The sequence below is a fragment of the Hoplias malabaricus genome, chromosome 5, assembly GCF_029633855.1.
Source record: "Hoplias malabaricus isolate fHopMal1 chromosome 5, fHopMal1.hap1, whole genome shotgun sequence".
In the NCBI taxonomy this organism is placed as follows: Eukaryota; Metazoa; Chordata; class Actinopteri; order Characiformes; family Erythrinidae; genus Hoplias; species Hoplias malabaricus.
The window spans coordinates 30,784,420-30,799,450 of NC_089804.1; the positions used below are offsets into that span (position 1 = coordinate 30,784,420).

The window sequence follows — 15,031 nt, forward strand, 5'->3', positions numbered from 1 at the left end:
ATAAAAGTATTTTATTTTAACTAGTATTTTATAAAATTATCTGAATACATTCCACTGCTAAAGTGCTTTATATTTATCCTTAAAAGGAAGTCAGACTAGCCTAGCACAAGATTAGACTTTAGTTCATTTTAATTTTTGTAATATTATACCCAGTTCTCAAATACTCTGATTACATTCTCCTTATGCACTGTAATTTGCTTAGTAAGGGCTTAATGTATGGTTCCACATTGTACTGTATTATGTATGTGAGTTCCATTTAATGGCTGACACAAGAAACGCTGGCCAATAACATTACATCTGTACTCAACTTCAGTAGCCAAGGTGAGATTTTCAGGTTTAAAGACTACAAAAATAATAGATTTTGTGTAAATATGTTTGGAAAAACTGCTTTTGAAGAGAATGGATTACTGAAATTGCAGAATAAATACTGAAATAAGGAAAACAAGCTAAAAGCTCAGGTTAGCATGGCAATGGCTATCTATATACCTCGGTTTGGCTTCCTTTCCTAGCTAAAACTGTAAAATTCTGGTACTCATTTTGTGCTCAATAAAATCATTGATTTGTAATTATTTGTAACTAATGCTAGTTTGGTTTTACATATTAGCCTAGATGTATGTAGTGAGGCTATAGCATTCAGGTCAGGTTGACAACACAGCAAGCATTATATTTTACTAGCATGGTACTGTAGTGTGATTAAAACATGAAAAAACAATAACAATAATAAAACATTCGACTTATTTGAAACCCATAACGCTGAGGTTTACATTGCTTCATTACAGAATAGAAATCAAACAACATATTAAACATATTAAATTTTAGGCCAGAATGGCAGTTGAAGCTTTTTATAAGTATAAATTATTATTTATTATCTATTATATCTTCAGGCTTGAACATTAAGGAATGACATAATCAAAATAGAATCAATGAGAGAGATACTAGGGAAAAGCAACAAGCTTCAAGCCTTGTTTTTCTCTGAGATTTCCTGGTCTCTCTCTGTGTTGTTGTTTCTCAAACGCTGACTCAGCTCCTGGGTCAAAACAGAGCAGCAGGATTTCTATATGGAGCACAATAGGCAGTGAATCAGTCCTAGAGGTCAGAATCATTTTTTTAAATCTTTACATTTTTTTATTTCATTATCAGAATGAAAATTCCTTTGTTTATTAATAAAAGGTTTAAATGATACAAATGTAAAATATACCGTAAACTCCTCTGATCTCATTAACAACCCAGAGGTTGGAAAAAAAAAATAAATAAATAAATAATAAAAAAAAAAAAATATATATATATATATATATATATATATATATATATATATGCTGAATAAATATTCTGATGGCATATGTTCCAAAATGTATTTCACCACAAATACATTAGCTGTCTTCCAGCACTTATTGACAGACATTATTTCAAATGATCAGTGCTAAAACAACACAATAGAAGTAATTTGTAAATATTTTAAATATTTTTAGCTTCTCTTAAATAAACACTAAGACTGTTTTGGTTATTGTGCTATAAATCCTATATATCATATATAAAGCCTCTACATCAATGAAAACATGCAAGTCACCCATGACATTGATGCACCCCCCCAAACCATGAGATATGATGTCACCTATCATTGATAAGTTCTGATGGTCTTTATTAGGGGTTCGAGCACGAAGTGCTTGAAACCCTATTGTGTTTGTTCTGATTTTAATTAGGCTTCCGAGCACAAAGTGCAAAGGAAGCCTATTGTTTTTGTTCTGATTTTTATTATTAGGGGTTCGAGCACGAAGTGCTTGAAACCCTATTATAATTGTTAGGATTTTTTTAGGCTTCCGAGCACAAAGTGCAAAGGAAGCCTATTGTTTTTGTTCTGATTTTTATTATTATTATTATTATTAGGGGTTCGAGCACGAAGTGCTTGAAACCCTATTATAATTGTTAGGATTTTTAGGGGTTCGAGCACGAAGTGCTTGAAACCCTATTATAATTGTTAGGATTTTTATTTTTATTAGGGGTTCGAGCACGAAGTGCTTGAAACCCTATTATAATTGTTAGGATTTTTAGGGGTTCGAGCACGAAGTGCTTGAAACCCTATTATAATTGTTAGGATTTTTAGGGGTTCGAGCACGAAGTGCTTGAAACCCTATTATAATTGTTAGGATTTTTATTATTATTATTCTTCCGGTTCTTTTTCTGCACTAAAAGTGATCGCACAGCCCAAACCGTAAGGCGTACAGACTTGAGGCTTGGCCAGTAGGTAGTAAACCCTCCCGCTACTCAGGCGCAAAAAATCAGACTGATTGGCCTCATGGGGGCGCTACAGCGAAGGACAACACCTTTTCTTACGGGGCTTCTACCACGTGAGGCGTAGAGACGAAATTTTTTTTCCCCTGATTCCTTGAGTCCTGCCAAATCAAAAAGGTCGATACAACCACTAAGCTCCGCCCACTTAGATTTTTTGCTATTTTGCATAATTTGCAAAACCTACTTTTGCGTACTAGTCCGTGGATTTTTGTCCAATTTTCTTGAGCTTGGTGTCAAAACGTTCGCAGGAGTCTGAAACTTAATAATCATCAAAAAAACGTTGACATTTCATTTCAATGTAGCTGGCATATGCAAATGAACCTTATCGGCTTATCACCCTTTTTACATGAACAGCTGTTACTCCTGCATACTTTACTCAAATAGGTTGCAATTTCAGATTCTGCTTAGGGACATGATTTTGAGGTAGCACGTCGTCGGTGGTGCGAAAATTCACATAGGGGGCGCTCTAAATACTAGAAATTCATATCTCAGCATCCGCAAGTCCGATCGGTCCGCCACTTGGCATACAGCTGCATTAGGCAAGGCTCTAAGTGGAAAATAAAGGACAAGTCGATACTCGCCAAATTGTAACGTCATCGGCCAATCAGAACTCAGCAGCTCCCTGACAAGCTTGACAAAGGTCAATCATTATGATATTTGACTGGCATGTCCATGGTGGCACTTCCTAAGAGCAGAAGACGTTTCGTAACGATAGCCACTAGGGGGCGCTATAACAAGAAAATATGTAATATCTCAGCGAAAATTAAGCATATTGACATGCAGTTTGCTGGACTCTGTACTCTGTGTATTGCCTAACAACTTTGTAATAGCAAGTATTGTCAAGAAATGTATTGTTTTTTCTCAGTGGCCAGTTGTTTGAAAGATGAGGTTTTCAAACTAGTCCGTGGAATCTGATGCTATTCCCAAACAATTGGTCTTGTTGGAATCTGTGGAGTCTGTAGGTAAACAATCTTTAAAAAAACTATGACTTTTTAACATTGTGTTGTTACAACATGTCAATAAACTGAAGTGTGAGCTGCTTTATAGATTCTTTCATCTATAACTCCAAGAAAAGAAGCCCAATCCAGACCAAACTTTATAGGATTATGTAAGACCATACCCTGAAGGAGCATGTCTATTATGGCCTAAATCCACCCAAAGGGGACGCTACAATTGGACAATAACTTATTAAAAAGTTTTTTTTGTGTTATAGCGCCATCTAGGATTGCAGTGGCACCACAATTTAATTATGACATCTGCTCCTCAGGCTTATCAAGCTTGTGAAATTTTGAAATTTTTGGTGAAAGCGTTTTTGAGTTATAGGTGTGTATATATGTGTACATATATAGCATATATTTGACTTGTGGAATACATGCTGGATCTGTCTTTTTGGGAGGGGCCCGTAAGCTACATAGTAATAGAAGTGCAAGTTTTTTTTGATAATTATTAAAGTTCAGATCCTTAGGATTCAGCTGATACCACATATGTCCATGTAAGGTAATTATCCACATAGGAGTACACGCTCAAATATTTCTGTTTGTGCCTTCATGGCTGATCCAAACAGACTGCCATCTGCTGGTGAGAAATAACAGCTTTCTCATATAAGACTATACATTGTCATGTTGAACTACAGTGGATCTGAGGCAAAATGCAATGTTGAGCAAAGACCATAAGGTCCAGAAACACTTCACTTGCCAGCAAGGTACAGCAGGTATGACATGACTCAGCCAAGGAAAATGACACTCTTTGGCCAGATGGTGGCGATATAGAAAAGGGATACGCGTTTAGGTCTATATCTCCTACACTGTAAGGCCTAGAGACGAAATCTTTTTTTTCCCTAATTCCTTGGCTTAATTCAAACTAATCTGCCATTTGGACCATTTACCTCCGCCCACTTAGATTTTGAGCTAATATGCATAATTAGCTAAACTTACTTTTTTCCACAAGTCTGTGAATTTTTGTCCAATTCTCTTGAGCTTGGTGCCAAAACGTTCACAAGAGTCTGACCATGTCTAATTATAGAATGAATGTTGACATTTCGATTCAAGAAGGCTGCCATGTGCAAATGAACCTCTTCGGCTTATCGTATGTTTTACTTGAACGTCTGTAGCTCCTCCATATTTTATTCAAATGGGTTCAAATTTCAGATTCTACTTAAGGACATGATTTTAAGGGTACCATATCAGCGATGTAGGCCTATTTTTTCCAAACAGGCCTATTCTGCGAGAACCCCGTTAATTGTCGCTTGCGGCTATATTTATTATTATTATTCTTCCGGTTCTTTTTCTGCACTAAAAGTGATCGCACAGCCCAAACCGTAAGGCGTACAGACTTGAGGCTTGGCCAGTAGGTAGTAAACCCTCCCGCTACTCAGGCGCAAAAAATCAGACTGATTGGCCTCATGGGGGCGCTACAGCGAAGGACAACACCTTTTCTTACGGGGCTTCTACCACGTGAGGCGTAGAGACGAAATTTTTTTTCCCCCTGATTCCTTGAGTCCTGCCGAATCATAAAGTTCGATACAACCACTAAGCTCCGCCCACTTAGATTTTTTGCTATTTTGCATAATTTGCAAAACCTACTTTTGCGTACTAGTCCGTGGATTTTTGTCCAATTTTCTTGAGCTTGGTGTCAAAACGCTCGCAGGAGTCTGAAGCTTAATAATCATCAAAAAAACGTTGACATTTCAATTCAATGTAGCTGCCATATGCAAATGAACCTTATCGGCTTATCGCCCTTTTTACATGAACAGCTGTTACTTCTGCATACTTTACTCAAATGGGTTGCAATTTCAGATTCTGCTTAGGGACATGATTTTGAGGTAGCATGTCGTCGGTGGTGCGAAAATTCACATAGGGGGCGCTCTAAATACTAGAAATTCATATCTCAACATCCGCAAGTCCGATCGGTCCGCCGCTTGGCATACTGCTGCTTTAGGCAAGGCTCTAAGTGGAAAATAAAGGACAAGTCGATACTCGCCAAATTGTAACGTCATCGGCCAATCAGAACTCAGCAGCTCCCTGACAAGCTTGACAAAGGTCAATCATTATGATACTTGACTGGCATGTCCATGGACGCACTTCCTAAGAGCAGAAGACGTTTCGTGATGATAGCCACTAGGGGGCGCAATAACAAGAAAATATGTAATATCTCAGCGAAAATTAAGCATATTGACATGCAGTTTGCTGGACTCTGTACTCTGTATATTGCCTAACAACTTTGTAATAGCAAGTATTGTCAAGAAATGTATTGATTTTTCTCAATGGCCAGTTGTTTGAAAATTGAGGTTTTCGAACTAGTCCGTGGAATCTGGTGCTATTCCCAAACAATTGGTCTTGTTGGAATCTGTAGAGTCTGTAGGTAAATAATCTTTAAAAAAAGTATGACTTTTTAACATTGTGTTGTTACAACATGTCAATAAACTGAAGTGTGAGCTGCTTTATAGGTTCTTTCATGTATAACTCCAAGAAAAGAAGCCCAATCCAGACCAAACTTTATAGGATTATGTAAGACCATACCCTGAAGGAGCGTGTCTATTATGGCCTAAATCCACCAAAAGGGGGCACTACAATTGAACAATAACTGATTAAAACGCTTTTTGTGTGTTATAGCGCCATCTAGGATGGCAGTGGCACCATAATTTAATTATGACATCTGCTCCTCAGGCTTATCAAGCCTTTGAATTTTTTTAATTTTTGGTGAAAGCGTTTTTGAGTTATAGGTGTATATAAATGTACATATATGGCATATATTTGACTTGTGGAATACATGCTGGATCTCTCTTTTTGGGAGGGGCCTGTAAGCTACATAGTAATAAAAGTGCAAGGTTTTTTGGATAATTATTATAGTTCAGTTCCTTAGGATTCCGCTGACACCACATATGTCCATTTTTGCTAAATATTCACATAGTAGTACACTCTCAAATATTTTTGTTCATATGCATTTATATTTGAGCCATAAATATTGGAAAGTACTTATTTCTCATCAGCAGATGGCAGTCTAAGACTACACATTTTGCTGTGGATGTGAGTTGTTATGCCAAATGCAATGTGGAGCAAAGACTGTAAGGTTCAGAAACACCACACTTGCCAGCAAGGTACAGCAGGTGTGAAATGACTCAGTCAAGGAAAATGACAACCTTTGGCCAGATGGTGGCGCTATAGCAAATGGAAAAGCATTGAGGTCTATATCTCCCAAACCCTAAAGCCTAGAGACGAAATCTTTTTTTTCCCTGATTCCTTGGCTTAAGACAAACTAATCTGCTATTTGGATCATTTAGCTCCGCCCACTTAGATTTCGAGCTAATTTGCATAATTTGCAAAACATACTTTTGTCAATAAGTCTGTGCATTTTTGTCCAATTCTCTTGAGCATGGTGCCAAAACATTCACATGAATCTGACACTAGGTAATTATAGAAACAATGTTGACATTTCGATTCAAGATGGCCTCCATATGCAAATGAACCTCTTCAGCTAATCACAAGTTTAACTTGAACGTCTGTAACTCCTTCATACTTTACGCAACTGGGTTCAAATTTCAGATTCTACTTAAGAACATGATTTTAAGGGTACCATATCAGCGATATAGGCCTATTGTTTCCAGACAGGCCTATTTTGCGAGAACCCCGTTAATTGTCGCTTGCGGCTATATTTAGGCTTCCGAGCACAAAGTGCAAAGGAAGCCTATTGTTTTTGTTCAGATTTTTATTATTATTATTATTATTATTATTCTTCCTAATAAAATTCTGCCTTAAAACGGATCGCACAGCCCAAACCGTAAGGCCTACAGACTTCATATTTGGTCAAAAATTAGTAAACCCCCCCGCTACTCAGGCGCAAAATATCAGCTTGATTGGCCTCATGGGGGCGCTGCAGCGAAAGAAAACGCTTTCATTAAAGGATTTTCCACGCCGTGTGGCGTAGAGACGAAATTTTTGTTTCTACATGATCCTTGGGTCCCGATGAATCAAAAAGGTCGATACAACCACTAAGCTCCGCCTACTTAGATTTTTTGCTAATTAGCATAATTTGCAAAATTTATTTTTGTGAACTAGTCCCTGGATTTTTGTCTGATCCCCATGACCTTGGTGTCAAAACGTTCACAGGAGTGAGCTGGTCAATAATTATCAAAAACATCCAGACATTTCGAAACAAGATGGCCGACATATGCAAATGAATGTGTACCGTGAATTGCAAATTTTACTCAAACATCTCTAACTCCTTCATGCTTAACTCAAATCTGATGACCTTTCACACGTTGCTTCTAGACATGATTCTGAGGTAGCATGCATTTGCTGTTGCATGAAATATTATAGGGGGCGCTGTTATAGCTAACAATGTCTTTTGGCTAATATCTCAGGATCTACAAGGTCAATTAAGTTGACATTTGGCATGCTGGTTCTGTCAGCAAGCCTACATATGGGAAATTAAGGACGACTCAATACGGGCACGTTTAACTATGTCAACAGCCAATCAAATTTCAAATTTTTTTCATCATTTTTTTGACAGGCTTAACAATGCCCAATCAACATGGAATTTGCATGGTATGTTCATAGGCACACTTTGTATTTGCAGAAAAAATTTCGTGTTGATAGCCACAAGGGGGCGCAATTTATTTTTTAAACATGAAATATGAAATATCTCAGTGAAAATTTAACCTATCGACATGTTAATAATTTCATAATATACTCTACCTAGTGTCTAACAATATTGCAATTGCAACTATTTAGAAAAAAATTATAGATTTTCTTCAATTGTCAGGTATGTGATTATGGAATTTATCGTACTAGTCCGTGAGTTTTGATCCTATCATCACACAATTGGTCTCATTGCAAAGTGTATTGCCTGTAGGTAAATAATTATCAAAAAAATGTTTAGATTTGGACACGCTGTTGCTGCAATACGTCAACGAACACAAGTGGGCGGAGCCCAATGCACTCTTTTAGCTATAACTCATTCAAACTTCACTCAAATCAAACCAAAATTGGTACACATGTGCATGGTATGACTCTGAAGAAGTGTATCAATTATGATCAAAATGCACATACAGGGGGCGCTAGAATTGGAAAAACTACTTAAAAATATGTTTTTTAATTTGTTATAGCGCCACCTATGGATGCAGTACCAACAAAATGTATTGATCTGTTCTGAAGCACATATGAAAGAAGCTTGTGTTTTTTCATAACATTTGGCAAAAGCATTTTTGACTTACAGCTCTTTATGTGTCATGTTTAGAATGCAAGTTACACACCAGTGCTAAGCAGAGCCTGGATGCCACGCAGTAATGAAATTTCAACTTTTTTTGGATAATTATTAAAGTTCAGGTTCTTGTGATTCTGCTGATACCACATATGTCCATATTAAGTCATTAAGCACAGACTAGTTCGCGGTCAAACATATGTGAGTTATTCTCAGCAATGTATTCAAAGGCATTATTGAAGAGTCCCCCTTCCCCCCTTCCCTCCTATTCCTTCTGACATGCTCTCTGCCTCTTATCTCTCTCTCTCTCTCTCTCTCTCTCTCTCTCTCTCTCTCATTCGCTCTCACAGATTCTAATAGCTTTACTAAGAGACAACAGTAGTTAATAATAAAAATAATAATTAAAATATATATTTTTCCAACATTTACAAATTGATGTAACATATGAATATATATATATATACACAAGCTGTATATGTGTACCTGTATAGCATATACATACATACTTATTGTGTATATGTTGTAAGTAGTGATGCATGGGTTATACTGAGGTCGGTGCTACCCACTGTCTCTCAGGCAGTGACAGACTGATACACACTGTGCAGTGAAGAGGGCTGGGAGCCCATCATCCAAGGATTATCTTATCTTATCTTATTATTAACAAAATGTAATGATTTGTTTTGGAGCACATATGAAAGAAGCTTGTGACGTTTCATAACAATTGACAAAAGCATTTTTTAGTTACAGCTGTTCATGTGTGATATTTTTAAGGCAAGTCACAGACCTCTTTTAGTAGCATCTGGATGCCATGCAGTAATGGAATTCCACATTATTTTAATAATCATTAAGGTTCAGGTTCTTGTGATTCTGCTGATATGTGCATATCAGGTCATAATTCAGATTGTAGTTCATGTTCAAATGTATGTGGGTAAAGCTCCAACAGCACTGCTTGGTTTGATCTATAAGGTCCAGTACAAAACATCACCACCAGATGGCAGTGTTGCACTGTGAATAATCCACCACCCATCTCATAATGCTTAGCAATGGTGCTTGAGGCTCACAGACAGATCAAAATCAGAAATTTTGGATCTCCTAAGTCAGCAGTGAGTATGCAATGTTGTGTATGATCTCAAAGTGGCAAAAGTAAGCAAATGCATTGCATGGACAGCGAGGAAGCCGTAAATCACCGCTTGCGGCTATATTTAGGCTTCCGAGCACAACGTGCAAAGGAAGCCTATTGTTTTTTTTCTGATTTTTATTATTATTATTATTCTTCCCCCAAATTTCGCCTGAAACGGATCGCACAGCCCAAACCGTAAGGCCTACAGACTTGGTACTGGGTCACCAGATAAATAAGGTCACACTCTACGATCGTGGAAAATAACAGCGTATTTGGCCTCAAGGGGGCGCTACAGCAAAGAAAAACGCTTTCATTAAAGGATTTTCCACGCCGTGTGGCGTAGAGATGAAATTTTTTTTTCTACATGATCCTTGGGTCCTGATGAATCAAAAAGGTACATACAACCACTAAGCTCCGCCTACTTAGATTTTTTGCTAATTAGCATAATTCGCAAAATCTATTTTCGCGAACTAGTCCCTGGATTTTTTTCTGATCCCCATGACCTTGGTGTCAAAACGTTCACAGGAGTGAGCTGGTCAATAATTATCAAAAACATCCTGACATTTCGAAACAAGATGGCCGACATATGCAAATGAATGTGTACCGTGAATTGCAAATTTTACTTAAAAATCTGTAACTCCTTCATGCTTAACTCAAATCTGATGACCTTTCACACGTTGCTTCTAGACATGATTCTGAGGTAGCATGCATTTGCTGTTGCCTGAAATATTATAGGGGGCGCTGTTATACCTAGCAAGGTCTTTTGGCTAATATCTCAGCATCTACAAGGCCAATTAAGTTGACATTTGGCATGCTGGTTCAGTGAGCATGCCTACATATGGGAAATTAAGGACGACTCAATACGGGCACGTTTAATGATGTCAACAGCCAATCAAATTTCAGTTTTATTTCATCATTTTTTTGACAGGCTTAACAATGCCCAATCATCATGACATTGGCATAGTATGTTCATGGACACACTTAGTATTTGCAGAAAAATTTTCGTGTTGATAGCCACAAGGGGGCGCAATTTATTTTTTAAACATGAAATATGGAATATCTCAGTGAAAATTTACCCTATCGACATGTTAATAGTTTCATAATATACTGTACGTAGTGTCTAACAATATTGCAATTGCAAGTATTTAAAAAAAAATTATAGATTTTCTTCAGTTGTCAGGTATGTGATTATGGAATTTATCGTACTAGTCCGTGAGTTTTGATCCTATCAACACACAATTGGTCTCATTGCAAAGTGTATTGCCTGTAGGTAAATAATTATCAAAAAAATGTTTAGATTTGGACACGCTGTTGCTGCAATACGTCAACGAACACAAGTGGGCGGAGCCCAATGCACTCTTTTAGCTATAACTCATTCAAACTTCACTCAAATCAAACCAAAATTGGTACACATGTGCATGGTATGACTCTGAAGAAGTGTATCAATTATGATCAAAATGCACATACAGGGGGCGCTAGAATTGGAAAAACTACTTAAAAATATGTTTTTTAATTTGTTATAGCGCCACCTATGGATGCAGTACCAACAAAATGTATTGATCTGTTCTGAAGCACATATGAAAGAAGCTTGTGTTTTTTCATAACATTTGGCAAAAGCATTTTTGACTTACAGCTCTTTATGTGTCATGTTTAGAATGCAAGTTACACACCAGTGCTAAGCAGAGCCTGGATGCCACGCAGTAATGAAATTTCAACTTTTTTTTGATAATTATTAAAGTTCAGGTTCTTGTGATTCTGCTGATACCACATATGTCCATATTAAGTCATTAAGCACAGACTAGTTCGCGGTCAAACATATGTGAGTTATTCTCAGCAATGTATTCAAAGGCATTATTGAAGAGTCCCCCTTCCCCCCTTCCCTCCTATTCCTTCTGACATGCTCTCTGCCTCTTATCTCTCTCTCTCTCTCTCTCTCATTCGCTCTCACAGATTCTAATAGCTTTACTAAGAGACAACAGTAGTTAATAATAAAAATAATAATTAAAATATATATTTTTCCAACATTTACAAATTGATGTAACATATGAATATATATATATATACACAAGCTGTATATGTGTACCTGTATAGCATATACATACATACTTATTGTGTATATGTTGTAAGTAGTGATGCATGGGTTATACTGAGGTCGGTGCTACCCACTGTCTCTCAGGCAGTGACAGACTGATACACACTGTGCAGTGAAGAGGGCTGGGAGCCCATCATCCAAGGATTATCTTATCTTATCTTATTATTAACAAAATGTAATGATTTGTTTTGGAGCACATATGAAAGAAGCTTGTGACGTTTCATAACAATTGACAAAAGCATTTTTTAGTTACAGCTGTTCATGTGTGATATTTTTAAGGCAAGTCACAGACCTCTTTTAGTAGCATCTGGATGCCATGCAGTAATGGAATTCCACATTATTTTAATAATCATTAAGGTTCAGGTTCTTGTGATTCTGCTGATATGTGCATATCAGGTCATAATTCAGATTGTAGTTCATGTTCAAATGTATGTGGGTAAAGCTCCAACAGCACTGCTTGGTTTGATCCACAAGGTCCAGTACAACACACCACCACCAGATAGCAGTGTTGCACTGTGAATAATCCACCACCCATCTCATAATGCTTAGCAATGGTGCTTGAGCCTCACAGACAGATCAAAATCAGAAATTTTGGATGTCTTAAGTCAGCAGAGAGTATGCAATGTTGTGTATGATCTCAAAGTGGCAAACGTAAGCAAATTTATTGCCTACAAAGCGAGGAAGCCGTAAATCGCCGCTTGCGGCTATATTTATTATTATTATTATTCCGAACAAAAATTCTGCCTTAAAACGGATCGCACAGCCCAAACCGTAAGGCCTACAGACTTGGTACTTGGTCAAAAGATAGTAAACCCTCCCGCTACTCAGGCGCAAAATATCAGCCTGATTGGCCTCAAGGGGGCGCTACAGCGACAGAAAACGCTTTCATTAAAGGATTTTCCACGCCGTGTGGAGTAGAGACGAATTTTTTTTTTCTCCATGATCCTTGGGTCCCGATGAATCAAAAAGGTACATACAACCACTAAGCTCCGCCCACTTAGATTTTTTGCTAATTAGCATAATTCGCAAAATCTATTTTTGCGAACTAGTCCCTGGGTTTTTGTCTGATCCCCATGACCTTGGTGTCAAAACGTTCACATGAGGGAGCTGGTCAATAATTATTACAAACATCCTGACATTTCGAAACAAGATGGCCGACATATGCAAATGAATGTGTACCGTGAATTGCAAATTTTACTCAAATATCTGTAACTCCTTTATGCTTAACTCAAATCTGATGACCTTTCACACGTTGCTTCTAGACATGATTCTGAGGTAGCATGCATTTGCTGTTGCATGAAATATTATAGGGGGCGCTGTTATAGCTAACATTGTCTTTTGGCTAATATCTCAGCATCTACAAGGCCAATTAAGTTGACATTTGGCATGCTGGTTCTGTGTGCAAGCCTACATATGGGAAATTAAGAACGACTCAATACGGGCACGTTTAACGATGTCAACAGCCAATCAAAGTTCAGTTTTTCTTCATCATTTTTTTGACAGGCTTAACAATGCCCAATCATCATGGCATTTGCATGGTATGTTCATGGACACACTTTGTATTTGCAGAAAAATTTTCGTGTTGATAGCCACAAGGGGGCGCAATTTATTTTTTAAACATGAAATATGGAATATCTCAGTGAAAATTTGACTTATCGACATGTTAATAATTTCATAATACACTCTACCTAGTGTCTAACAATATTGCAATTGCAACTATTTAGAAAAAAAGTATAGATTTTCTTCAATTGTCAGGTATGTGATTATGGAATTTATCGTACTAGTCCGTGAGTTTTGGTCCTATCAACACACAATTGGTCTCATTGCAAAGTGTCTTGCCTGTAGGTACATAATTATTAAAAAAATGTTTAGATTTGGACACGCTGTTGCTACAATACGTCAACAAACACAAGTGGGCGGAGCCCGATGCACTCTTTTAGCTATAACTCATTCAAACTTCACCCAAATCAAACCAAAATGGGTACACATGTGCAAGATCTTCCTCTGAAGAAGTGTTTCAAATATGATCAAAATGCACATACAGAGGGCGCTAGAATTGGAAAAAATACTTAAAAAAAGGTTTTTATTTGTTATAGCGCCACCTATGGATGCAGTACCAACAAAATGTATTGATCTGTTCTGAAGCACATATGAAAGAAGCTTGTGTTTTTTCATAACATTTGGCAAAAGCATTTTTGACTTACAGCTGTTTATGTGTCATATTTAGAATGCAAGTTACCCACCAGTGCTAAGCAGAGCCTGGATGTCACGCAGTAATGAAATTTAAACTTTTTTTGATAATTATTAAACTTCAGGTTCTTGTGATTCTGCTGATACCACATATGTCCATATTAAGTCATCAAGCACAGACTAGTTCGCGGTCAAACATATGTGAGTTATTCTCAGCAATGTATTCAAAGGCATTATTGAAGAGTCCCCCTTCCCCCCTTCTCTTTCTGACATGCTCTCTGCCTCTTATCTCTCTCTCTCTCTCTCTCTCAGATTCAAATAGCTTTACTAAGAGACAACAGTAGTAAATAATAAAAATAATAATTAAATTATATATTTTTCCAACATTTACAAATTTATATAACATATGAATATATATACACACAAGCTGTATATGTGTACCTGTATAGCATATACATACATACTTATTGGGCATATGTTGTAAGTAGTGATGCATGGGTTATACTGATGTCGGTGCTACCCACTGTCTCTCAGGCAGTGACAGACTGATACACACTGTGCAGTTAAGAGGGCTGAGAGCCCATCATCCAGGGATTATCTTGTCTTATCTTATTATTAACAAAATGTAATGATTTGTTTTGGAGCACCTATGAAAGAAGCTTGTGACGTTTCATAACATTTGACAAAAGCATTTTTGAGTTACAGCTGTTCATGTATGATATTTTTAAGGCAAGTCACAGAACTCTTTTAGTAGCATCTGGATGCCATGCAGTAATGGAATTCCACATTTTTGTTAATAATCCTTAAGGTTCAGGTTCTTGTGATTCTGCTGATACCAAATATGTGCATATCAGGTCATAATTCAGATTGTAGTTCATGTTCAAATGTATGTGGGTAAAGCTCCAACAGCACTGCTTGGTTTGATCCACAAGGTCCAGTACAACACACCACCACCAGATGGCAGTGTTGCACTGTGAATAATCCACCACCCATCTCATAATGCTTAGCAATGGTGCTTGAGCCTCACAGACAGATCAAAATCAGAAATTTTGGATGTCTTAAGTCAGCAGAGAGTATGCAATGTTGTGTATGATCTCAAAGTGGCAAACGTAAGCAAATGTATTGCCTACAAAGCGAGGAAG

At 37.3% G+C, this 15,031-nt stretch overlaps 1 protein-coding gene across 1 annotated transcript in view; it reads right to left on the reverse strand.

Annotated features, from left to right (window-relative positions):
- Window positions 1–955: 955 nt before the first annotated feature.
- si:dkey-183j2.10 (probable glutamate receptor) overlaps window positions 956–15,031 on the reverse strand; it is a gene marked incomplete at its 5' end in the record, with an annotated part of 94,267 nt that continues 80,191 nt past the window's right edge. The window contains one exon of the mRNA XM_066672330.1: window positions 956–1,054. Within this exon, the coding sequence (XP_066528427.1) occupies window positions 956–1,054 (99 nt within the window). The remainder of the gene's footprint in view (window positions 1,055–15,031) is intronic.